The sequence below is a fragment of the Hyaena hyaena genome, unplaced genomic scaffold (assembly GCF_003009895.1).
Source record: "Hyaena hyaena isolate Hyena2069 unplaced genomic scaffold, ASM300989v1 scaffold_503, whole genome shotgun sequence".
Taxonomy (NCBI): Eukaryota; Metazoa; Chordata; class Mammalia; order Carnivora; family Hyaenidae; genus Hyaena; species Hyaena hyaena.
In genome coordinates, this window is record NW_024081132.1 from 741,632 (window position 1) to 768,895 (window position 27,264).

At 39.6% G+C, this 27,264-nt stretch overlaps 1 protein-coding gene across 1 annotated transcript; it reads right to left on the bottom strand.

Annotated features, from left to right (window-relative positions):
* On the bottom strand, positions 1-27,264 carry LOC120247097 (microtubule-associated serine/threonine-protein kinase 2-like). The gene is made up of 2 exons (XM_039254854.1): positions 26,832-27,264; positions 1-168 (listed from the first exon to the last, which is right to left on the bottom strand). Exons 1-2 carry the CDS (start codon positions 27,015-27,017, stop codon positions 1-3), a joined length of 354 nt encoding a protein of 117 aa, XP_039110785.1. The 5' UTR covers positions 27,018-27,264.

The following is a 27,264-nucleotide window of genomic DNA, read 5'->3' on the forward strand; positions in this document are numbered from 1 at the left end:
TTAAAAAATTAGATACTCACTTGACAGAGAACTGGCCAGGCTTCCTCTCCGCAACTTACAGTCATCCTGACTAAGTTGTCGTTGAAGTTTAGCTTTTCCAGTGGATGAAAACAGGTCAGGATTACTGAGCTTCCTGAAAAGCAGGGGACTAAGTCCAGATACCACATCCTTCAAAGAAAAAAAGGTAAAATATAAAGTCTTTAATGTCTTCTCTGAAAGTAGAAGGACTTTATATAAAACATTCATGACGTTACATAGTGCCAGCATTTTATTCTTCTTGATCAACAGCTAAAGCCAAAAACATATTTCTTAGTAAAAGCTGTTTGGGTATGCTGAGAAGGCTAAGGGACACTGATTATAAAATGCAAAAGAAGGGACACCTAGGTGGATCAGTTAAAGGTCCAAATCTTGATTTCAGCTCGGGTCATGATCCCACTGTTTGTGGGTTCAAGCCTCTTATCAGGCTCTGTGCTGGTGGGATGGAGCCTGCTTGGGATTCTCTGTCTGTCTCTCTCTCTCTCTCTCTGTCCCTCCACTGCTCACACTAAGTAAATAAACTTTAAAAAATAAAATAAATAATAAAATGCTAAAGAAAAATGGGGGTTGAAGGAATGGCTCATCAGATGACATGTTAAGATATTCTGACAGGATGTACTATTCATAATGAGTACATGTCTAGTTATGTATATTTATTTTTCTCCTTCTATTCACACTTCCTATATCCAGTGAAGAAAAGCATATTTTAGTTTTTAAAAAAATCATAAAGAGCAGACCTTCCTTTACCTAATATACAAGGTTAGAAATGCCTCTAATATTCAATTAACGCATAAATAAAATCAGAGCTTTCTTTATAGGTCAAATAAGAGCTAAATACATGTTTAAATGAAAAACCATAATAGTACTATGGAGAGAGGCACCTGGGTGGTCAGGCAGCTGCTCATCCATCTCTTGATTTTGGCTCAGGTCATGATCCCAGGGTCGTGGGATAGAGCCCATGTCAAGCTCCCATGGGCATGAAACCGGTTTGGAATATTCTCTCTCTCTCTCTCTCTCTCTCTCTCTCTCTCTCTCTCTGTCTCTCTCTCTCTCTCCCCCCTTTCCCTACCCCTACCCCCTCCCCAGCTCACACTCTGAAAAAAATTTTTAAGAAGTACCACAGAGAAACTACAGACAATATGAAACGCTGACAGAGCCTCCCATTTGTCTTTAGTCAGCTCATCCTACTCCAGCCCAATGCCTATTCCTCTTTACTCAGTGAGCAATGTCCAACATCTCATCAAGATTCAGACATTTTGAAGCAAACATCCACCTAACTGGCAGGATTGAAAGAGAAACTTTTTTTTAAATAAGGCAAATGAGCCATATCTTTCATATTTTAATGAAGGAAACTAAAACAAATACAGATAAATAGCACATCAAAGTCATATGGACAGGAAAAAGACAAAATGAGAAACATAAAAAAATAACTCTATGGGGGCGCCTGGGTGGCTTAGTCAGTTAAGCGTCCGACTTTCGCTTAGGTCATGATCTCGTGGTTCGTGGGTTCGAGCCCCGCATCGGGCTCTGTGCTGACTGCCAGCTCGGAGCCTGGAGCCTGTTTCAGAGTCTGTGACTCCCTCTCTCTCCGACCCTCCCCTGCTCACTCTCTCTCTCTCTCTCTCTCTCTTAGAAATAAATAAAACATTTAGGGGCGCCTGGGTGTCTTAGTCGGTTAAGCGTCCGACTTTCACTTGGGTCATGATCTCGCTGTTCGTGGGTTCGAGCCCCGCGTCGGGCTCTGTGCTGACTGCCAGCTCAGAGCCTGGAGCCTGTTTCGGTCTGTGACTCCCTCTCTCTCTGACCCTGCCCTGCTCACGCTGTCTCTCTCTCTCTCTCCTAGAAATAAATAAAACATTAAAAAAAATTTTTAAAAAAATAAAAAAGAAATAAAACATTTAAAAAATTAAAAAAAAATAACTCTATGTTACCTGCCATCTGAAGAACAAGACTCAAACAACTAGTAAAAGCCACAGGAGGGAATGGGAAAATGCCAACCTCCTTAAGATTTTAGAAAAACAAAAACCTATAAAAGGTCATACACTGTGATTGGTGGGTTCACAAACATGTTCAAAAACACACTAATACCAGTTGGTAGTGGCTATCCAGAGTATAATTTACAAATGCCCAAGCATAAAAAGAGTAAATTTAAATAAAAAGAACAGAAGAAACAAGGAAACAGTAGTTTTAATTGGTAGTAAATGGATAAAATGATAAAGGGGGATATTTGGGCACTATATCATTAAAGCAAATGGTGTATCAAGATAACTATAACAGAAGTGAGCAGGGAGAAAGAAATTGGAAGTAGTAGCTAATGCAAAAAGACAAGACAGCAAGATACCACTCTAAATTCCCACCATCTGGTGTGTTAAGGATGAAACTACCTATGAACCAAGGAGAAAACATGGAAGGAAGCAGGGTTTGGGCACTAATGCTGGTAACCAAGCAAAAGAGGCCAGCCACTCACAGAGCAACACACCAAGTAAGCAGCTTTAGGTGGACTAAGGAATCATTGGAAGATATCAAGCTGAAATAATATCCTACATGAAGACAACAGGGAGAGGGAAAGGACTCATCCCCAAAATAACTTACAAGTCAACTACATCAGGAAGCCAGCACTAGGCTGCTTGCTGCACTGTATGAGCAATTCGTCTTAGCCAGAAAAGGAACAACAACCAATACAGGACTAGAGCAGCACCAATTAAGAGAAAGTCCTAGCCTTTTCAATCTCCCTATTCCCTATCATAATATACCAAAGGGGTGGGGGGTGGGGGAGCCAGAAAACAGAAAAGAAAAATAAAAGCAAATCACATCCTTCTTATTCCAAGTCTCACCTGTCAAAACCTTGCAAAGAAAAGAAAATATAAAATATGAAATTTAATTTTTTAATGATTTTTAAGTAATCTCTACACCCAATGTGGAGCTCAAACTCAGAACCCCAAGATCAAGAGTCACATGTTCCACCAACTGAGTGAGCCAGGAGCCCCTGAAATTTAACTTTTAAATTAGTAGGTCTTTTTTTTTTTTTACTGAAGTATATTAGTCATTTCAGAAAAGTACACATATCCAAGCATATAACTCAATGAATTTTCACAAGTTAACCATACCCATGTAACCAGCATCAAGATATATATATATTTTTTAAAGACATAACCAAGCAACCCAGAAAGCCCCCTGTGTTCCCTTCTAAGCACTACCCAGGCTTCCAACAGAATAGATTATATAACATGAAAAACCTGGGGCACCTGGGTGACTCAGTCATTTAACCATCTGACTCTGGATTTCAGCTTAGGTCATAATCTCACAGTTTGGAGGATCAAGCCCTGCCTCAGGCTCTGTGCTGACAATACAAAGCCTGCTTGGGGATTCTCACTCTACCTCTCCCTCTGCCTGTCCCCTGCTCACTCTCTCTCTCAAAAATAAATAAACTTTTAAAAAATAAATAGGAAAACTTAATATGAATGGAATCAACTAGACTGGACTTTTTAAAACTGAATTTACACAAAAGTCATTAAGGGACAGGACAGAATGAAGCAAATAATACAAAATCACACATAATCCAAGAGAAAAAGAAGGGTACAGAAGGTAAAACTTCCTTACTAATTTCCACACTAACTTCATAGTTTTCTAGTTTCCATTCTAGTCACTTATGTGATCATTCCAAGCTACAGGTTTTCATGTTCAATTGGGTATCACTGTACCCCTTAAACTCTTCCTTTCAGCTTAAACTAGATTAAGTTTCTATAGTTTCTACAATCAAATGATTCTTAGGCAAAATAGGGAGTTAAGGAGGGGAAAGAGTCTAAGATGATTTACAGGTTCCTGGCTTGGTTAGTAAGCTTACCAAGACAGGGAATACAGAAGGAGAGGAGAAACAGGTTTACAAATAAAATGCTGCTATGACAATAGTAAATATTAGCATTAACTACAAATTATAGTTCTTTCCCAGTAACTATTAGGGGAACTATAAACGTTTAACTTGAAAGAAAAAAACAAAGGAGACATGAGTAACTACATGAGGGCTATTACCTCTATTACGGGAAACTTCTAACTTCTAAGGACAGAATGAGAACTAATGGATGCAAATAACAGATAAAATAGTTTTAGTTAGAAGGAAGACCTGTCTAGGGGCACCTGGGTGGCTCAGTTGGTTAAGTGTCGACTCTTGATTTCGGCTCAGGTCATGATCTCATTTTGTGAGTTCAAGCCCTGCACCCGGCTCTGAGCTAACAGCACAGAGCCTGCTTGGGATTCTCTCTTTCACTTTCTGCCTCTTTCCCGCTCTCAATTTCTCTCTCTCTCGCTCTCTCAAAAATCAATAAATAAACTTAAAAAAAAGAAGTAGTAGTAGGAAGAGCTGTCTAACAGTCAACAGGCCACCTTAAAAAGGAATGGACTGTGCCACCAGAAATACTGAAAAAGTAAAGTGAAAGCTGGCCTAACACAGTAACTCTCAAACTGTGGTCCCCATACCAACAGCACCAGCATGACCTGTGAGCCTGCTAAATATGCAAAATCTTAGGCTTCACTTCAGATCTACTAAATCAGAAATTCTGACAGAGGGGACCAGCAATCTGTGTTTTAGCAAGTCCTCCAAGTGATTCTGAAGCACATGAAAGTTTGAGAACCACCAGACCAGGTCAAAAACTTTCAACATGATCCCACCAACACACAAATATACCTATCAGTTGTGAGGACTGTATTACAAACTACTTGAAATTTAAATAAAGTACTCAAGTTTGCAACCACTTTAATTAACTGAAAGCAGGTTTCTGGTAAACATTACAATAAAGTCAATTCACCTGTATTACAACATTCTTCAGTGAAATTTTTAAAAGACAGAATTACAGCAAGCATCCTAGAAATTACACATAACCTATATTTATTTGTCATAACAATATTATAACAGTAACATATCTAACATATGCCAGGTAAACTTCAACCATAAGAAAAAAAAAAAAAAGGCTGAAAATAGCCTGACTACACAATCTCTACATTTTCTTTCCAACTCTAGGAGTTTATTGCTTTCTCTCTCAATTAAGAGCACCAAGGGGTGCCTGGGTGGCTCAGTCAGTTGAGCGTCCAACTTCAGCTCAGGTCATGATCTCACAGTTCGGGGGTTCGAGCCCCGTATCGGGCTCTGTGCCGATAGCTGGCTCAGAGCCTGGAGCCTGTCTCCAGATTCTGTGTCTCCCTCTCTCTCTGACCCTCCCCTGCTCATGCTGTCTCTATCTCTCTCTCAAAAATAAATAAAACATTAAAAAAAAAAAGTACGAAGCTGTGCCCATTTTGCCTATTGCCAGGGGAGTCCTCACAGAGACATCTCTCTCGGCTCAGAACCATCTCCCTCCTCCACAATACCAAAGGAAATCTCACACTAACCTTACCAACAAAGCTAGTGTTGTGCTCACACTGTACTATGCTATTAGGATAGGATTCAAAGGATTCACAGCTGAAAAACTGGAGTCTACACAACTAAAAACAGGTGTACCAGACTAAAAACTTGGATTAACTCTCATTAGGAGTTGTCTTATCCCAAATGACTAGTAATCCAGTAGGTGAAGAGAATTATGCCTTGTGGCATATTCTTCCTGATCTACCCTACCAAGAGTCAAATCCAAGTGCCACACTAATCAAAGTCCATCCTCTTAATCCCTATCAAAAAAAAAAAACAAACAAACGCTTGATTATCTACATATATAATAAACTTTGACCCATACCCCAAGTTTGTCATATCAAACATGGACAAAAATTAACTCTAAATGGATCATGAATCAAACTGTAAAACCTAAAACTATAAAACTTATGAGTAAATTTTTGTAAGTTTTAATTAAAGTTCTTAGATAAGATAGAAAACACAAGTTTAACAAATTTATCAATTGGACTTCACCAAATTTAAAAACTACTCCTCTTCAAAAAATACTGTTTAAAAAAATGAAAAATCACATACAAGGAGAAATTATTTGCAAAACACATGTGAGAAAGGACTGGCATTCACTATATAGAAAGATTTGACACAATAAGAAAACACACAAGCCAATTAAAAAATGAGCAAAAGACTGAACAGACACTTCAACAAACAAGAGGCAACTATGGCAAAAGAATATACAAAACCATCATCAACATTGTTTATCATTAGGGAAACAAAAACTAAAATCAAATGAGAGGTAACATCGGCAAAAAAAAAATAAAATCAAAACAAATAAACAAAGAAAAAAGAGGGGCACCTGGGAGACTCAGTCAGTTGAGTGTCTGACCCTTGATTACAGCTCTGGTCATGATCCCAAGATCGTTGGATCAAGCCCCACATCGGGTTCCACACTGCACATGAAACCTGTTTGGTATTCTCTCTCTCCCTCTCCTCCACTCATGCATGCTCATTTTCTCTAAAATAAAACAAAACAAAACCCCACAGCTGCAAGCTAACGTCTCTGCACAGAAACAACTGAAAAACAAGCAGAAACTATCAGAACTACCTTTGTCAGAATTCTGAAAAGTCAAAGGTTTATAGTCAAGAAAATGCTGAATCAAGAAATCAACTTAAAAATGGTAGGAAAGCTTTGAGGCATTTTTATTTGCCCTTTCGCACCCACTTCTTGATGCAAAAGTAGTTTAAAGACATCACCTGGTGGTACCAAATGCGGGACCTTGGTCCCTGGTTCTAGGAGAACAGATCCTTTTTGCAAATTATTGTTTATAGCTGTTCTAACTTGTCTGGGGGCTACCTGAAGGACTGACACAAGGCATTCCTTTATTTCACCTAACCCAGAATCTGCTCAAGGTAGAAAAGCTTTGCTTAAAAACACTGTAAGGTGATCCAACCACCCACAGCCACGTGGACCAAAAGATTAAAAATGAGACATAAAGTCTGGGAGGAAAAGGGGAGAGTTTCTTTGGAAAATTCATGCAATCAAAAATACCTGTGTATATAAGGTAATTTAGAAGGCCTAAGGTAGGGGCACCTGGCTCATCAGTAAGAAGTGCTTAGGACTTTTCATCTCAGGGTTATAAACTCAAGCCCACACTGAGTATAGAGATTACTTAAATAAACTTAAAAAAAAAAAAATAGAAAGCCCAAAGCAAAATGCATGCTCAGGAAAGACCTGAAAAGATTCTAAGCTTTCATCTCAGGCTGATCCCTAGGCTCACTAGAGTCTGGCTAAGCACAAAGTCCATCTGCAAAGACCCTATAGGAGGTAGGTTTATTTGTTTAGCTCCTGGTGATCATGGAAATCTCCCATCAAAACACAAACTAAGGAACAGAGACTTCAATACCACATAGAGCAAGGAATATAATTTCTGCAAAAATAAATAAATGCTGGGAAAACTCACTAGAAAATTGGAGGACTACAGCCTTCAACAACCTAAAAACAACAAACTCTGGAGTAAGGGGAGGTGATTTCCAGAGTTACCAATATTCAAATGTCCATTTTTCAACAACAACAAAAAACAAAACACAAGACCTACAAAAAACGAGAAAGTATAGCTATTCAAAGAATCAAAATAAATTAACAAAAACATGCCTGAGGAAGCTCAGCATTAAGTAGTAAACTTTAAAAATCCTTCTTAAATATGCTCAAACTGTACAAATGAAAATCAGAAAAATAATGCATGAAAGAAAAACAGGGTTGCATATGTGATACTCAAGGAAAGACCATGTGAGCCAAGAATTTTATATCCAAGATAACTAACCTTCAAGGAAAAGGGCACAGGAAAACTGTTACCAATATAAAATAACTCAAAGAATATTATTCCAACAAGCCCTTGCTAAGGAATCTACTGGAAAACAAGATTCACACAATCAAAATAATTAGAGCAATATCAACATTTGATTAGCATTAAATATGCAGTCACTTGTAAAACGAATATATGTACAAAGAGAGAGTACAGTATATAATGGCTATATAATTTGTAGATATATGATGTAGATCTACATTTTCAACCACAAAATGGAAGAAGGTGGAGATAGCATATACAAAAAAAATTTAACCGTTCTCATTAATCATTATTGATGGTAGTATATTAGTACTGCCATTAGAGACATATAATTATGTATGACAAAGCAAATGAATAATTACTGGATATTCTAATTGTTGGTTCAAAACACTCTCAGAAGCTTCCCGGGTGGAATCTGAAACTGGCTCCTGTATACAGAGGGCAGGGAGAGACAAAGAAAGAAGCAGGCCACTCCAAGTTGGTAGGTGACAGTATTAATAACCAAAGGGAACTTACATAATAAGGCTTGCCTTGGGCAGCAGCAAGACAAATAGGTCCCCACACCTGCCCACCAGATCTTGGTTTATAAAGAAGCCTTAACTAGGTGCAGTCATGTATACCAGCCAGGTGTTTTCAACACTACATCACTATCTCAAGGCTATGTCCTTGAAGAAGCCTCTGGAAACAAGCAGGAAAGGAAAGTAGAACCCACATTCCAAGGACAGGGGAGGGGTGAGGAGCCTCCCAGAGCCCAGGCCCATCCACAGTCATGTCTTTTTGATGACATTCTCCAACACTTAATTCTTTCTCTCTCTCTCTCTCTCTCTCTCTCTCACACACACACACACACACACACAGTCTTTGGGAAAATGATTCCAGATAGGGAAGAGAGAAAATACTGATATAATGTCCAAGAGATTAATTTTTTTTAAAAATCTCAGTAGTCCTTTGCAAATACTGTTAATTGACAAGGTAGTTTATATAACTCTATCCACTGACAAGTCTTAGAAACAAAGACCAACATAATAGCAAAGAGTATCCTTAAGATCTAGTTTGCAGCTGTTCTAAAATACCATTTCACCATTTAAATGAAACCAAGAGTTCTTAGAAAAACAGCTAATTCCAGGTCTAAGGTGGAAAATGAGCCCAGAACAGCTTGACACATGAGATTGCAAGAAAAGTACCACAACTATTAGGATCAGGTCCAAAAGACTAAGGAACCAATTTGTTTCTAGACAAGAGGACAATCTGAGATTCAATTAGTACAAGAAAACACATTAAAATGGGTTGAAGTCCAAATATTGTACATTTAAATGCCTGACCTGGGTGGCTCAGTCAGTTAAGACTCAGACTTGGGCTCAAAAAGCCTGCTTCAGATCCTCTGTCCCCCTCTCTCTGCTCCTCCCACTTGTGCTCTCAGTATCTCTTAAAAATAAACTTTTTTTAAAAAAAGTTTAAATGCCTAACCACATGATAAAATATGACAGGGAACCAGTTCATTACCTTAAAAACCAGGTAAATTTAAAAGGTAAGAATCAAGCCTTTCTTACATGTGCTATACCCCTGGGAACTAAATAATAGATATGGGGAAGCACTCCTTAAAATGTTATTCCAGTTAATAATTGAAAACAAAATGACAGGATTGTATCACCTTTTTGCAACTTGCAATTACTGAATCTTGGCACTGAGCATCAACTGCTAAAATCAAAGAACAAGCATATATTACAAGCCTACTGTTGAAAGACCACACAACCATTATAATCTTGCAAAGGAATTAAACCTGACACTGGATGAAACCTGTGTATCCAGATGAAATTTGCAGGAAATACAAAGGACACAGAAACATTTTGAAATGCATCATAGTTATATAGTAGGAAACCCTACAGGTGAAATACCTTGCGATTTTTCTACATATAAATTTTAAGGAAAAGGAAGACATGGAAGGGAAACCTACAGATTAAAAAAGATTTAAGACCTATCTAGTGTTGAGGCACCTGGGTGGCTCAGTCAGTTAAGCCTCGGACTCTTCATTTCGGGTCAGGTCATGATCTCACCGTTCCTGGGATAGAGCCGACCCCGTGCTGACTATGGGTAGCCTGCTTGGGATTCTCTTTCCCTCTCTCTGTGCCCCTCGCCTCTCCGGCTCACACATGTGCGTGCGCACACCCACACACGCCTGTTCAAATGGATAAACTTTTAAAAATTAAAATAAAATAGGGGCACCTGAGTGGCTCAGTTGCTTGAACCTCCGACTCTGGCTCAGGTCATGATCTCACAGTTAAAGGGTTTGAGCCCAGCGTAGGGCTCTATGCTGACAGCTCAGATCCTGGGGCCTGTTTCCAATTCTGAGTCTCCCTCTCTCTCTCTCTCTCCCCCCTCCCCTGCTCATGTTCTGTGGGTCTCTCTCAAAAAATAAACATTTAAAAAAGTAAATTAATTAAAATTAAATAAACATATCTAGTGTTTTAAAAGTTTATTTATGTATTTTAAGAGAGAGGGAGAACACAAGCAAGGGTGGGGCAGAGAGAGGGGGAAAGAGTGCTGAAAGTGGAACTCAAACTCATAAACCTGTGGAGTCTGATGCCCAATGGACTAAGCACCCAGGCACCCCTATCTCGTGTTTTTAAAGGGGGCAGAACTGGGGTGCCAGGGTGGCTCAGTTGGTTAAGTGTCCAACTTCAGCTCAGGTCACAATCTCACAGTCCATGGGTTCAAGCCCCTCATTGGGCTCTGTGCTGAGAGCTCACAGAGTCTGGAGCCTGCTTCTGTCTCCCTCTCTCTCTGCCCCTCCCTCGCTTGCTCTCTGTCTCTCAAAATAAAATAAAGCCATAAAAAATTTTTTAAAGACTTTTAAAGGGGCAGAACTAAATTGTAATGCTTTAGATGCAAACTTACAAGGAAATGCAAGTAAATTACTTTTGGAAGAAAATACAAGTGATTACTTTTGGAGGGAAAGTGGGGCTGTGATTGAGATGGGACACAGGGAGAGGAATTTCTAGAATGGATGGCAAAACTGTTTTTCTTGAGCTGGGTAATAGTTTGTAAGGGTGTTCATCTTATAATAATTCATTAGGTTATATGTTTGTTTTGACTGCTTTTCTGTACTTCTTATATTTTATAATAAAAAGGCTAAAGAAAAAGAGGAAAGAAGAAAAAATCACAAAACAAGTGGCCTGCTACAAAAGGGAATATTGTGCCACATATAAAGTTAGAGGAGTGACAAAAAACAAGCACAATAAAAACATAGAAACATTTAGTGAGATCCAGCACAAATGAGAAATTCTAAATCTTGATTTAAGAACAAAAACAACACTGCTTTTGTAGTATGTAGTCTTAAAAACTGATATTCTTTTTTAACTTTTTTTAACTTTATTTTGAGAGAGAGAGAGAGAGAGAGAGAGAGAGAATCCCAAGCAGGCTACACTTTTGGTACAGAGCCCAACGTTGAGCTCAAACTCATGAACCGTGAGATCATGACCTGAGCCAAAACCCAGAGTCAGAAGCTTAACTGACTGAGCCACCCAGGTGCCCCCAAAACAGACATTCTTATCCTCATTTCATATTCAAATCTACTAAGTTACTGAGAGAATTCACACCTAGTCCAAATTATGCTTTTTCTCCTATTACATTTAAATTACGTTAATAAAGAACTCATAACAATAAGAAAAATAAAATGAAAGAGTTTATAAGAAAAACAAGAACATACATGGATAAGGAAGTCACGAAACAATAAATCCAAATAATGAAGATAAAGGAAATCCAAATAATAAATATAACTCACTAGCAATTAGGGAAATATAGTTAAAACACTGACAAGTCATCCAAACCTAACAAATTACCAAAAGTAATAACCTGATAACACCAAGAATAGGCAAAGACATAGAGAAACATCAGTGGTCAAAGTACAAATTGGTACAATCATGGTAGGAAGCAATTTGGCCATAATATCCAGCAGGAGAAACTCCTGTACATGTGCACAAGGAGATAAGTATAAGGATATTTACTGCAGCACTGTAATAGTGAATATGGAAATAATTTAAGGGTCTGTTATCATAAGAATGGATAAACTGCCGTTTATTCAAAGGAATGCTATATAGCCTTTAAAAATTAATGAAACTGATTTCGGGCACCTGGGTGGCTCAGTCACTTAAGTGTCTTACTTTTGATTTCAGCTGACGACTTGATCTCACAGTTCATGAGATCAAGCCCCACGTCAGGCTCCATGCTAACAGCAAGGAGTTAGCTTGGAATTCTCTCTCTCCCTCTTTCTCTGCCCCTCACCTGCTTGTTCTCTCTCTCTCTCTCTCTCTCTCTTTCTCTCTCTCTCTATAAGCTTTTTAAAAAATTAATGAAACTGATTTAAATGTATTAACATAGATCAAGGTTGACAAACTTCAGCTGGCGGGCCAAATCCTAACCATAGGCTGTTTATGTTCATCCAGAAAGCTAAAAGTAGTTTTTACATTTGTAAATAGCTGCAAAACAAATCAAAAGAACATTATTTCATGAAATATTCTCAATATTAAGAATATGAAAGTCACATGAAATTCCAATTTCAATGTCTATATATAAAGTTTTATTGAAACATAGCCAAATTCACTCATTTATATATCATATATATGCTATCATACTACAACAGAAATGAGTAGTTATGAAAAATGGAGTATCACAAAGCCTAAAATATTTATTATCTGCCCCTTTACTGAAAAAGTCTGCTAATCCATGACATATATAATTCTCAAAAAAAAAAAAAAAAGTAAACCAGGGGCATCTGGGTGGCTTAGATGGTTAAGCATCCAAATCTTGATTTCAGCTCAGGTCATGAACTCACATTTCATGAGATCAAGCCCCTTGTCAGGCTCTGTGCAGACAGCATGGAGCCTGCCTGCGATTCTCTTTTTCCTTCTCTCTGCCTCTTCCTCTCTCTCTCTCTCTCTCTCTCTCTCTCTCAAAAATAAGCCAAAACAAAATAAAACCAATGTCAAATAAAAAAGGTAAGAGCAAAAGCATATATACAGTAATTCATAATTTATACAAAAGTTAAAAACAAATACTGCTTCATCTGACTTATAAATATCTTTAGTAATGGATTGCTTTTCTTCCGTATTAATGCAGTATTTAAATACACAACCACCTTTGAGACAGTGGTTTCCTTCTAGAATGGAGTGGGGAGGGAAGGAATGCTAACAGTAACTGTAACATTTTACTCCCTTAAATGTAACATTTTACTCCTTTAAAATCTAAAGCAGGGGGTGACTCAGTCAGTTAAGCTTCAGACTCCAGCTCAGGTCATGATCACACAGTTTGTGGGTTCGAGCCCCAAGTCAGGCTCTGTGTTGACAGCTCAGAGCCTGAAGCCTGCTTTGGATTCTGTGTCTCCCTCGCTCTCTGCCCCTCTCCCACTCACGCTCTGTCTCTGCCTCTCTCTCTCTCTCTCTCTCTCTCACTCTCGCTCTTTCTCTGTCTCTCTCAAAATTAAACATTTCAACAACATTTGAGTATCTATTATGTTCCATAAAGCATGTTAGGAATACAAACATAAGCAAAATAAAACCCTGATACTTATTAATTTTTTACCTCTATCTTGCAGTGAAGCTATGGTTCTCAAAAGTGGTCTCCAGGCCAGCAGCATCACTTTCATCATTATTTGGGAGCTTGTTAGAAATGCAAAATCCCACGCCCATCCCAGGCCTACTCAATCAGAAAGTCTGGGTGTCAGGCCCAGCCATCCTTGCTTTAACAAGCCTTCAAAGTAATTCCATTAGCCCTGAAGACTGACAATAACTGGCCCAAAAAAGTTCACACCTGTACCCCAAAACGAGTGAGGCTCTAAATGGGTTAGGCTCACTTGAATGATCAGTCTCAGGAATTAAGTCAAAGCATAGCTAGGACAACTGGATAGCCACATGCAAAAGAATAAAGTTAGACCCTTATCTCACACCATCTACAAAAAAGTAGCTCAAAATAGATCAAACACCTAAAAATAAGATCTAAAACCATAAATCTCCTAGAAGAAAACACAGAGGTAAATCTTCCTGGGGATCTTGGCTATGGCAATAGTTTCTTAGATGCGACCAAAGTCACAAGCAACAAAAGAAAAAAAAATAGGTAAATTATATTTCATCAAAATTAAAGTTTTGTGCAAAGGTCACCAACAAGAAAGTAAAAGACAGGGGCACCTGGCTGGCTCAGTCAGTGGAGTAGACAACTCTTGACCTCAGGGTTGTGGGTTCAAGCCCCACAATGAGTGTAGAGATTACTTAAAAATAAAACAAACAAACATTAAAAAAAAACAATTTAAAAATGGGCAAAGAACTTGAATAAACATTTCTATGACAAAGATATACAAATGGTCAATAAGCACTTAAAAAGATCCTCAACATCATTAGCCTATGGGGAGATGCAAAGCAAAAAGCACAATGAGGAATGCCTGCTTGGCTCAGTCAGAAGAGCATGATCTTGATCTGGGGGTCATTACTTCAAGCTCCATGTTGCATGTAGAGATTACATACATACATACGTGCATACATACATACACACATAAGCAAGCACAATGAAGGGCACCTAGCTGGTTCAGTCGGTGGAGCATGTGGTTCTTGATCTCAGGGTTGTAAGTTCAAACCCATGCTGGATGTAAAGATTACTTAAAATAAAATATTTTTAAACATATTTATAATTTAAAAACTTAAAAAAAATTTTAAAGTACAATGAGATCACTTACACCCACAAGGATGGCTAAAAATTTTTTTTTATATCCAAGATAACAAGTGTTAAAAGGTCATGTAAAACTGGAACCTTTGTACATTGTTGGTAGCAATATTAAAATAGGACCGCTAGGGGTGCATAGGTAGGTAAATCGGTTGAGCATCTAACTCTTAATTTCAGCTCAGGGCAAGATCCCAGGATTGTGGGATCGAGCCCCACATCAGGCTCCACACTGAACATGAAATCTGTTTAAGATTCTCTCCCTCTCTCTGTCTCTCCCCCCCGACCCCGCCACTCTTCCCCATTTGCTCTCTCTCTCTCTCTAAAATAAAACTTTAAAAAAATTAAAATAGGGGGTGCCTGGGTGGCTCAGTCAGTTAAGTGTCTGACTTTGGCTCAGGTCATGATCTCACGGTTCTCGAGTTCAAGCCCTGCATCGGGCTCTGTGCTGACAGCTCAGAGCCTGGAGCCTGCTTCCAATGCTGTGTGTCTGTTTCTGCTCCTCCCCCACTCATGCTCTATGTCTCAAAAATAAATGTTAAAAAAAGAAAAGAAAACTACATTTAAAAAATACATAAAATAAAAATAAAATGGTACAGCCACTGTGAACAGTTTGGCAGTTCCTCTTAAACTCAAACATAAAACTACTATATGATCCAGCAATCCCACTCCTGTCCATACAACAAAAAAACTAGAAAAACAGGTATTCAAACAAAAACTTATACACAGACGTTCATAGTAGTTTCATAGCAGTCATCTCAATTACCAAAAGTAGAAACAACCCAAATGCCCATCAACTGATGACAAACAAAATGTGGTACATCCATATAATGAAATATTACTTAGTCATAAAAAAGGTACTGATAATGCTACTATATGGATAAATCTAAAAAATATTATGCTAAGTGAAAGAAGCCAGACATAAAAAGCCATATATTGTATGAATCCATTTATATGAAGTGTCCAGAGTCCACAGCAACAGAAAAGAGATTAGTGGTTGCCAAAGACAGGAGGAAGGAAGAAAGGGGGAGTAACTAACTCTATAGGTAGATTTCCTTCTGGGGTGATGAAAATGTTCTGGAACTAGATAATGGTAATGGTTCCACACATGTGATTGTGCTAAATGTCACTAATCTTATGTTAAGTGTATGTTACTGTAATTTTAAAAGTCACGGGGTGCCTGGGTGGCTCAGTTGGTTAAGTGCCCGACTTTGGCTCAGGTCATGATCTCACAGTTCGTGGGTTCGAGCCCCGCATCGGGCTCTGTGCTGACAGCTAGCTCAGGGCCTGGAGCCTGCTTCGGATTCTGTCTCCCTCTCTCTCTGACCCTCCCCTGCCCACACTGTCTCTCTATCTCTCTCTAGCTCTCTCTCTCAGAAATAAATTTAAATTAAAAAAAATAAAAATAAAAAGTACATGTGGAGATGGACTCTCTAGGGCCATGTTTCCTTCCAGGAGCCTATTAAAGTGAGAGCTGAGACCCACTCACCTTTCTCTCTGGCATCCCTCTGGCCATCCTTCTGGGGTTTTTCCTCTTCCACATGGCTGAGCTGACAAAGTGAGAAAAGCCTGAGGACAGCTTTCACTAGCCACCAAGAGTGAAGGAGTATGGGGGTTGCCAGTGACTAGTTCTGCCAGAGGCAGAAGAAAACAAGCTTTTCCAGATTTCCTAGATGCTCCTGAAAAAAGGCCTTTACTTTCATTCAAAATGGCTATTACCCAAAACTCTGTGGGCCTACAAGAAATGAAAGGAGACTACACTTCTAAGCTGTCTACACCCAAAATAAGAAGATTTCTACGTAGTTCTCGTTGAGGACTATATTGAGGTTTGAAGCCTGGAGCAGGGACTAGCTAGATATTGACTAAACATGATTCACCTTCCCCCTGGGCACAACTAGATATTTCCCAGCCCTCTAGCAATTAGGCATGGCCTGTAATTGAATTCTGACAATGGAACATGGGTAGAAGTAATTAAGCCATTTCCAGACCAGTCCCATCAAAACCCCTACCTGCTCCAGGTGATCTTGGAAGCCATGTGCATAAAATGGTAGAGCCTCCATTAGTGTGGATTCTTTTGAATGTATCTGTTACAGTAACTAATGTTCTTTAATATGAAAGACTACTAGCATGAGAGGTACTCGTAGCTCTCACTGGTCAAAGTCATGACTCAGATGTTCCTGGGTCACTTGAGCAAAAACATCTTGGTATCACACCTTTGAAATAGCTTAAGTGGGGTGTCTTGGTGGCTGAGTCAGTTGAATGTCTGACTCTTGATTTTGGCTCAGGTCATAATATCCTGGTTCCTGAGTCTGAGCCCCACATCAGGTTCTGCACTGACAGCACGGAGCTGGCTTAGAATTCTCTCTATCCTCCCTCCTCTCTGTCCCTCTCCTGCTTGCTCTCTGTCTCTCAAAATAAATTAATAAACTTTAAAAGAAAGTGATGAAATAGCTTAAGGACTTTTTAAAAATTAATACCAATTATTTCTTCTCTCAGCTTTTTAAAACATTTCTGAAAGCTTCAAACAGTTGTGCAATTTAGAAGGCCTGACAATACTATATTACCTCTGTTTTACTGAAATATAGGCAGAGAAACTATGTGGCTTGTTAATCTCCAACATATTAAGGGTTAAAGAATTTATGTATCTGCTACTCAGGTTCACCATTGGGAAATATTGTTAGAGTTGGTACAATTAAAATGATAGCACAGAATTTTTAAATGTTGTTTCTTTGGCCTGAATTTGTCCTTAATTACATTTTAAAACCTAGGGAGACTATTCTGTTTCCTGAGCCAGTTACTTAATAAAGAAATTCATAAAAGGTTCCCTAAAAGGAAAAATGCACAAATTAAAGCCTCCTTTTCAAGCTGAACAAAGTAAAAGAACAGTTCAATAATACCAACAAATCAAAGGTCAAGATACATCTTTTTCTATTGTATTTCTTTCTCAAGCCAGACAAGAACACTAAAAAATACGAATTCTATATTCACACATAATGTGCATGTACCTTAAAAATATAATGACAGCTTCTTGGTATCATGCTTTTAGTAAGTGTTTTACATGGATTAATTTATTAAATCCTTGGGGTGCCTGGGTGGCTCAGTTGGTTAAGCGCTGACTCTTGATTTCAGCTCAAGTCATGACATCATGGGTAGTGAGACGGAGCCCTGTAGCAGAGGCTCTGCACTGACAATACAGACCCTGCTTGGGATTTTCTCTCCCTCTCTCTCTGCCGCTCTCCACCTCCCAAAATAAATAAGTAAACTTTAAGGAAAAAAAAAGGGGGGGGTGCCTCTCTGACTCATGAGTTGAAGCCCCATGTTGGACTCTGTGCTGACAGCTCAGAGCCTGGAGCCTACTTCAGATTCTGTGTCTCCCTCTCTCTCTGCCCCTCCCCTGCTCACGGGCTCTCGCTTTCTTTCTCTCTCTCGCTCTCTCTCCCTCCCTCCTTCCCTCTCTCTCAAAAGTAAATAAACATTAAAAAAAGCTTTCCCTTTAAAAACAAAATTTTTAATCCTCACAATAATCCTATGAAATAGGTATTAATATCATCTCTGTTATATATATGGGATAGTTAAGGCTTAGAGAACTTAAGTAACTTGCTTCAGGTCACAAAGTTGGAATTTGAAGTCAGAAAATGACTCAATCTTAATCATTACAAAATCACCTAGAAGTATTTATTGAGTACCTTCTATACCCAATTCTAGAAGCTGGAGATATGGCAGCGAGAAAAACAGACCCAAATTCCTGCCCTCATGAACCATATATTCTAACGTGGAAGAATGACAATAAACAATAAACAGTAACAGTACCAGGTGGGGGGGAAGAAAGACATGAATAAAAAGAATGAAAGGGAATGACTAAGTGTCACTTCATCTTTTTTATTTTTAAAAAATTTTTTAATGTTTATTTATTTCAAGAAAGAGAGAAGGAAGGAGGAGCAGAGAGAGAGAGAGGGAAAGAATCTCAAGTAGGCTCCACAACGTCAGCACAGAGCCCAAGATAGAGCTTCATCTCATATACCGAGATCATGACCTGAGCTGAAATCAAGAGTTGGATGCTTAAGCAACTGAGCTACCTAGGTGCCTCAACTTTATTTTCTTTTTAATTTTTATTTTGTGAGAGAGAGAACACATAAGTACGGAAAAGGGCAGAGGGAGAGAATCCCAAGTAGGCTCCATGCTGCCAGCATAGACTCCAACACAGAGCTCAATCCCACAAACCATGACTGAGTGGCAGTGCTGACTCTTAGAGGTTCCTAATCACAAATTGGGATGTCACCGTGGTCATGTTTTTCCCCAACCACATTCAGCTGCTCAGACACAGGTGCAGAATAGGCAGAGTTGGTATAATTGGTTGGAATTTAGTTAAGCATGTATGCCAGAAAGGGAAAATAGCAAAGAAACTGAAGATACATTCACAGGAATGATTATGATAGCCCATGAAATAGGCACATAAGTTGAATAAGGAGGGAAGTAGAAGCATGAGGTGACTGACAATGAAAAGATGGTTTAAAAAAAAAAAAGCAATCGACTAGAGAGATCCAAAGACCTTGAACAATTTTTGAAGAGGACATTCTTTTTTTTTTTTTTTTTTTTTTTTTTTTTTTTTTTTTTTTTTTTTTTAAATGTTTTATTTATTTCTAGGAGACAGAGAGAGAGAGAGCATGAGCAGGGGAGGGTCAGAGAGAGAGGGAGACACAGAATTGGAAACAGGCTCCAGGCTCTGAGCTGGCAGTCAGCACAGAGCCGGACGCGGGGCTCGAACCCACGAACCGCGAGATCATGACCTGAGCGAAAGTCGGACGCTTAACCGACTAAGCCACCCAGGCGCCCCTGAAGAGGACATTCTAAAAGAAGTGTGAGATACAAAAATGGAGGATGATGTGAAGGTCAGAGTGTGGCAAGCTCAAAACTAAGATTATAGGGGCTCCTGCTGGCTCAGTCAGTTAAGCGTCCAACTCTTGGTTTCAGCTCAGGTCATGATCTCACAGTTTGTGAGTTCAAGCCCCGCATCACACTCTGTGCTGACAGAGCAGAGCCTGCTTGGGATTCTCTTTCCCTCTCTCTGTACCTCCTCCTGCCCGTTTGCTTGCTCTCTCTCTCTCTCTCTCAAAATAAATAAGTATTTTTTAATCTTATATTTTTTTAAAAAAAGCTAAGATTTTAGAGGTGGAACAATTATTGGTAAGGATGAAATATACCTAATGAACATGGAAGTAGAAGGTTCAGGTTGATGTCAATTTTTCCCACCAATCATTTACTATATATCCACTGTGTTCATGGCTATAGTAGAGAAGAGGAAAGAATCTTTGGGAGTTAATAATGAGGCTCAAACCTAAAACAAAAGGTTGCCGATTATGTCTCACTAACTACATTTTTTGGAAATCCTTACTCCTAATAACATCTAGCTTCTACTCTCCCTTGAGGACTTTTTCTTCTTCACCCAGGGCTAGGCCTTGATCCAACAACCCGTTTTCAATACCTTTGGAACCCCAAATATGTTTATTAATGATGAAAAGCAATCATCACCTGCTGATGAAAAATTATAATTACCAAGGTACCATAGGGATTTAATCAAGAAAATACAAAGCTAGGTTACAAGAGAATCCTATAGCAGCCAAGACCAGCAATGAAGAAGATATACTGACTGCAATATTCAGCTGCCTCTGATACTCATGACTACAGGTCACCATCAGTAACTAGGGAGGTAAAGCCTTTAGGTTGATAGTTAGTCTAAAAGACATCCGGTAGAACAAAACAAAGACAGAAAAATCAGGAACATTGTCCAACCCACTTCAACCATCCCAGGCTCTCTACTCCTACTACCTTTGATGAAATCAAATCTTCCAAAGCTAACAGGTTTTCAGGAGCTGGCTTTTACCCATTTTACTTGTGGATAAGAGGCAAAAGAGGGCTAATAAACTGTCTATACTGAAAACTCAGGAGAATTCTCAAATGTCCATGTCTCAATCACCATGTCCAACATTCTATCTCCCCCCACACACATAGTTACCAAAGTAATCCAGCTAAAACACAAGTAAGACCATCTTGCTTCCATACTTATTACACTTTTACATAGTACTAAAGACCTATAACCCAGGCTCCTTCAGTCTCTTAACTAACCATCTATGCCCTTAACTTTAAGCTCCAGCAAAACTAAACTGATTTTTTAAAATTTTTTAATGTTTTATTTGTTTTTGAGAGAGAGGGACAGAGCACGAACAGGGGAAGGGCACAGAGAAAGGGAGACACAGAATCCAAAGCAGGCTGCAGGCTCTGAGCTGTTAGAACAGAGCCCGATATGGGTCTTGAACTCACGAACCTTGAGATCATGACCTGAGCTGAAGTCAGCTGCTTAACCACTATGCCATCCAGGCACCCCAATACAAAACCCTACACACAATATGCAGCTTCCCCTCTGTCTTTCTTTCCTAAGCTTTTGCCAAAGTACTAGCATTATAGTTTGAGGGAAAGAGATGTCGCTGATTTCCATGAAAATAATTTTGCAAATTTCTCAGTGGTGCTGGGGGAACTCTGGGAACTAAAATTAAACTCTATCTTCCTCCATCCTCAAAAATGTCTCATTTCCTTTGGTTGGCTATTTCTTTCATACTATCATACTACTATTATTACTCAAATCCCCCAAATTCAAAATATTTGAATAATTTTCTACTCATCAATAAATAGTTACTTACCACCTATTCTGAGCCAAGCCCTTGTCTATGCATTACAGTAGAAAAAATTATATCGTTCCTAAATTTAATCATTTTCAACTTAAAAGCAGAAATGAAATAATACAAAATGAATACAGAAGGATAAAAATGCTAAAACACTGATTCATTCATCTACTCACTCAGCAAATCTTTATTCAGAACCTACTATATACCATGTAGTGGACAAAACAATGTTACAGAAACAAAGTGATGTAAGAATTAGTATTTATTGGAGTGCCTGGGTGGCTCAGTCAGTTAAGCCTTAGACTTAGATTCAGGTCATAATCTCAGAGTTCATGGGTTCGAGCCCCATGTCAGGCTCTCTGCTGACATGCAGCCTGCTTGGGATTCTCTCTCTCAAAAATAAATAAACATTAAAAAAAATTTTTAGGGGCCCCTGGGTGGCTCAGTCAGTTAAGCGTCTGACTTCAGCTCAGGTCATGATCTCACAGTTCGTGGGTTCAAGCCCCACATAGGGCTCTGTGCTGACAGCTAGCTCAGAGTCTGGAGCCTGCTTTGGATTCTGTGTCTCCCTCTCTCTCTGACCCTCCCCTGCTCACCCTGTCTCTCTCTCTCAGAAATAACTAAAACATTAATTTTTTTTTAAGAATTAGCATTTAAGTCCCTGTCTAATGTGCTTTCTAATCATTTTTTCATTTTCATTTAATCTCATAGAGCTAAAACTTTCACTTTCTGGATCACAGATTTTTGAGAACTGAAATTTCAGGAGATTTAACGATTTATTAAGCCTAATCAAGGATCATCTGAGGAGAATATCACATGGAAAAATAATTTCAAAGAACAGTTCTATAGCATTTGAGTTAGGCCTGGCCCTTGAGTAGAATTTCAATGGGCAAAGGCAGCAAAGAGTTTTTCAGATGGATGGCTAATTAAAATAAGTATATGAAAGTGCCCAGCAGTAAACAGTTACTGACTGCCCACTATCATACACTAAGTTATGATATAATGAATAAGACAGTCTCTGAGGAGTATTTTCTCTGATGAGAGACTGACAACCAATTAGCATACTCATTGGGCAAATATCTGTTTCAAGCAGCACCACATGTTTCTTTTTTTTTAGATTTATTGTTTTTAAGTAATCTCTATACCCAATGTGGGGCTCAAATTCACAACCCCTACCTAAATCAAGAGTCACATACTCCACTCACCGAGCCAGCCAGCCAGACACCTCCACATATCTATGTTTCTAATAAATATTCAGATAAATAACTATGTTTCAAATACCACAGTAGGCCTTAGGGGCACAACAGTAAATGAAACAATGTAGGCCTCAAAGAACTTATAAAGCAAAGTCTTGGGAAACAAGAGAAGGGGCATCTAACTCCAATTCTTCTAATAAAAAGTGTTAAGTATCAAGTAGACTTTAAATGCTAAGATCTCCAGGTTTATTCTATAGGTAATAAGCTAATGAAGGTTTCTGAAGATAAATAAATGGAATGATCATTTAACAAATATTTAACTACTACTGGAACTCACGTAGGCAATGAGTTATGATCTTTTGGGGGGTTTTACTAGAATGCACTATAAATTAGAGGTTAAAAGACTAAAAGCAGAGTAAATGCACCTAAGATCCTACAACAACCAAGACATAAGTTAATAAATCCTGAATTAAGGTGATGACAGTGAGAATAAAGATTTGAAAGGCATCATAAAGGTAAAATCAGCAAAACATGGATTAGGGGGTCAAGGGAGAGGGGAAGTCAAAACCATGGATACAACTTCAGGTTGGATGACAAGAACAAGGAATAACAGGGAAAAGCACATTTCAAAGGAGAACTAATGGATTCTATCTTAAGGGTATAGCAAGCCACTGATCTTCTAGAGACCCAAGTCATGGATCCTCTTCAGAGCTTATTCCAAAACACCAGCAGAGTACGTAGTATAAAAAGCATTGCTCCATGTCATGCGAAAAGGAGAACAAAGCCACCTGTGACCATCGATGCTTGTTGATCAGCTAAGCTTACTCCCTAAATGAATGTAATCCATTTAGCGCCTCATAATACAGACAATTGAAATTTTTATCTTTTCGGAATCAAATAATTACAGGTTATGGACTTTCAAGGACACTAACTAATTATGAAAATCACAATGTTAAGATCATGAATGATGAGTCTAGAGTGGAAACATCAGGCAAAGAAATGGAAATGTAAAGCTAGGGAAAGAAATCAAGCGTGGGGACTCAGATCACTCTACAAGGAGGTTCTGTGACACAAGCCCATGAATAAAAGAAGATCAGAGATCCTTGCTCCACATCCTAAATACTTGCCATGAATAGGATAGGCCTGTTAAAACACAAGAGTAAAATAAAGAAGACAGCTAAGAACAGAGGACATATTCTCAAGAAACATTTATGAGAAAAGAAAACAAAAAAAGATACACAGGAAGCAGTCAGAGAAACAGGAGTGCAGTAGTCTTTATGCCAGAAGAGATGAAAATATCAAGGAACACATGAACAACAGTGACAAATAGTTCACAGAGGTCAGAGAGAATGAAGACTGCACTGAAGATCATCAAATTTAGTCATTTAAATTTCCCTAGGGCTGCTACACATCTCTCTGTATAATTCTTTCACAATAAAAACTTTACACAAGTGCCATGGATTATTTTGTTATTTGAAAAAGAAGTTTCAGTATCCATGTGGACATTTGCACAGTGGAAAACTACACAGCAATGAAAAAGAAACATTTCTACAAGCGACAACATAGATGAATCTGACAGCCATGATTTAATGAAAGCATCTAGTCAGAAGAGTACAAACTGTGGGATTCCATGTATATATGAAGTTCAAGAAGAAGCAAAACTAATCCATGGTGATGAAAGTTGGGAAAGCAGTTACCTTTGGGGAAGCATAATAACTGGGAGAAAATACCAAGGGGCATACTAGGGTACTGGAAATGTTCTACATCTTGATCTGAATAGTGGTCACATGAATGTATTCAATCTGTAAAAATTCATGGTCTGAATGAACCTTTGATTTATGCACTGTGGGGCGCCTGGGTGGCTTAGTCAGTTAAGCGTCCAACTTTCGCTTAGGTCATGATCTTGCGGTTTGCGGGTTCAAGCCCCGCGTCGGGCTCTGTGCTGACTGATTTATGCACTGTATTTAAGTCACACTCAATAAAAAAAGTAAATAACATACAAAGCAAAAAACATACAAAGTTATTAGTGACCATGAAGACATCAGTTTTGGAGCAGTTTAAGTGTAGAAGCCAAACTGTAAGGGGGACCTGGCTGGCTCAGTCAGAAGAGCATGTAACTCTTGACCTCAAGGTCATGGGTTGAGCCTCATGTTGGGTGTAGAGATTACTTATATAAACAAATAAACTTAAAAAAAAAAAGCACCAAACTGTAATATGAGGAATGTGTACAGGTGAGGAAGCTGAGACAGTGAATACAAACTCATTTCCCAAGAGGGTTGCTGGTAAAGCAAAGCAAAGAAATTAGTTCAGGTGGATTACACAATCCAGGGAAACTATGTTTCATATTTTAGTTGAGGTATAAGACAAAGAGAGAATAATATACATAACAAGGGCCTACATCAAGTGAAAGGGTATGAAATCAAAGACACAAGCACAGGAATAAGCCTTGAAGAGGAGGATGAATACTTCTTTCTCTAGAATTGAAGCAAAAGATGAGTGAACACAGAAATTGTGAGTTAGAGGGGCACCTGGCTTGCTCAGCTGATAAAGCATGTGACTCCTAACCTTGGGGTCATGAGTTCAAGTCTCATGTTGGGCTTGCTCTCATACTTATTTACTAAATAAATAAACAAACAAACAAACAGATAAAATTGTGAGAGAGAGAAGAGGGGAAAATCAAATAACCCTGAACTCTTTAGTGAAGCATGCAATAAAGTCAATTGAACCGGGTAAACTGAATCAGTAAAGGATCAGAGCTTTTAGTACATTTTAAAAGTTTCGAAGAAGTACTGCAGAGAATAGAAAAAACAAGGATGGGAAGGTGGGGGGGAGGGGGATTACAACCAGGGACAACATTCAGTGGCCTGAAAGCAAGGGCAGAGATAGTGGAAAGCGCAGGCTACTCAGAGCTGGATGCAGAATAAAAGATGAAAGAACAAAAGGTAGAAAAAAATCCAAGTGCTGGCATGTGCATCACTGAAACTATATAATGAAGAAGATGTCTAAGTAAAACACCAATTGAACTGATGGGAAAGAGGCAGAAGACCTAATAAAAATCTTGAAAGAGTCAAAGGCGACTTTACTAGGGTCTCAAGTAGAGCTGTGCAAAGGAAAGCTGTCACTAGAGTTCATTACTACAGAATATTTTTCTGCAAATCCCACAAGGTCAAGGACCACATATTCTCCTTTCACTGCACTTCCTAAAGCTACTCGTGGCAACTTCTCCTCCCTGATAAAACTGACCTTTAGCCCCTATCTAAGTACACCTGTGCTTGATTAATAAATTATACAAACACATCCTGCCCATTCAGAAACTCCATGAATACTTTTATACTGCTTTCTGTTTTCCCATGAAGGTGTTTTCAGTGGTAAACTCCTGGAAGGCAGAGCCTATCTCTCTATAAATTCTGTTCACAGCACTGGGTTTGGAATTGCACATATGCAGGTGCTTTGTTTTTTGGTGGGTTTTTTTTTTTCAGTATTCATAAATCAAGTTTTATTGGACCCCAGCCACACCATTAGTTTACATCTTGGTTGTTGTTGTCTTCCCACTTTCATGGCAAACGTTGCAACGGTGATCATATGGCCAGCAAAACTTGAAATATTCACGGTCACTTTATGGAAAGTTTACCAGCCCTTGCTCTATAGGCAGAGGCCTTTCAAGTGGAAATGTTTGTTTTGCTCTCTTCCAAATCTACAGTTGTGCTAGAAGCATAAACGGCTCTTATTTCCCCGTTTTTAAAATACTATTTACCATTTCAAAATTTTCTGAGCAACTGCCCTGTGTATGATAAACCAGAAGTATTCAGTTCCTGCCACCCTCAAGAACATTCAACAGAGGTACATTCAGTACAGGTGGGAGGTGGCTCTCTGGAGGGAGGTATGTATGGTGAGGAGCAAGATAAACATAGTTCCTATCCCTGCATATGCAGGTGTTTTAAAAAGTGCTTTCTCCTAAGATAGATCGTTACCGAAGAGAATCTTAAATATCTGAACACACTCCACAATACTATATAATGATGGCCAAATCAGAGAATGCTTAGGAACGGCATCTGTTTTTATAACTGTCAAGACAACCTCTAGGAAATAGAATAACATTACTATATCGTATTGATTTTCCCACCTTTGCACTATCTACCCTCTGGCTAACTCCTCAGTATCCCTTTAGTAAGCCTCTTCTTTGCAGTTCATTTACTCCCAGGCCACATTCCAGCATCCCTTCTTCGCATCCAGAATCCCGGACTACAAACGCCCATAGGACCATTTTTCCAAAACCCTATTCCCCCATTTCCCTCTCATTCAACCCCAGGCCACGACTTCCATTTTTCCACTCCCCATTTTTCTGCCGCTCCAGACCTTCCTTTAATCCGGCCGAACTACACAGTCCCCACCCCTCAAATGCCCTAGCCCAAGTCTTCCCGCCTCAGATCCCCCTCCCCCACCGTTCCCATTCAGGCTCCCGCTCCCCATCCTTTCCCTCCCGGACGCCAGCCCGCCTTACCTGCTCCTTCACCTCGGGCCCCGAGGGCCCGGTCCGCTCCTCCAGTAGCTGCCGCCCAGAAGGCGCTCGCCGGCGCGACGGCAAGGGCTGGGGTTGGGGCAGCTCCGCCGCCCGCTGAGCTCCATCCTCCCGGCGGGCGGCCGGTGGTGGCGGCTGCGGTCGGTCGCGGCAGCGGCTCCGCTTCATATCTGTGGCTGGGCCCCTCGGGCGTCAGCGCCGCGACTGTCCCGGCCCCGCACGGCCCCGGGCCGCAGCGCTGCCGCGCCAACCACCGCCCGCAGCCACCATGGCCGGGCAGGCGCCCGAGCCACCGGCCCCAGCTCGCAGCTGCTCCGCGCTTTCTGGGGCCTCAAGCGCAGCAACCTCCTCGGCGCTCCTTAGGAAAGCGGCAGCATCGCCGCCGCCCGCCTTCTCCCTCCCGGCACACGCTCGG

Excerpts from the sequence above, each read along its gene's own strand:
- LOC120247097 (XM_039254854.1), bottom strand. The coding sequence starts at position 27,017 with ATGAAGCGGAGCCGCTGCCGCGACCGACCGCAGCCGCCACCACCGGCC. Across the intron at positions 169-26,831 it reads GGCCCGAGGTGAAGGAGCAG|GATGTGGTATCTGGACTTAG; the intron begins GTAAGGCGGGCT and ends TTTTCTTTGAAG.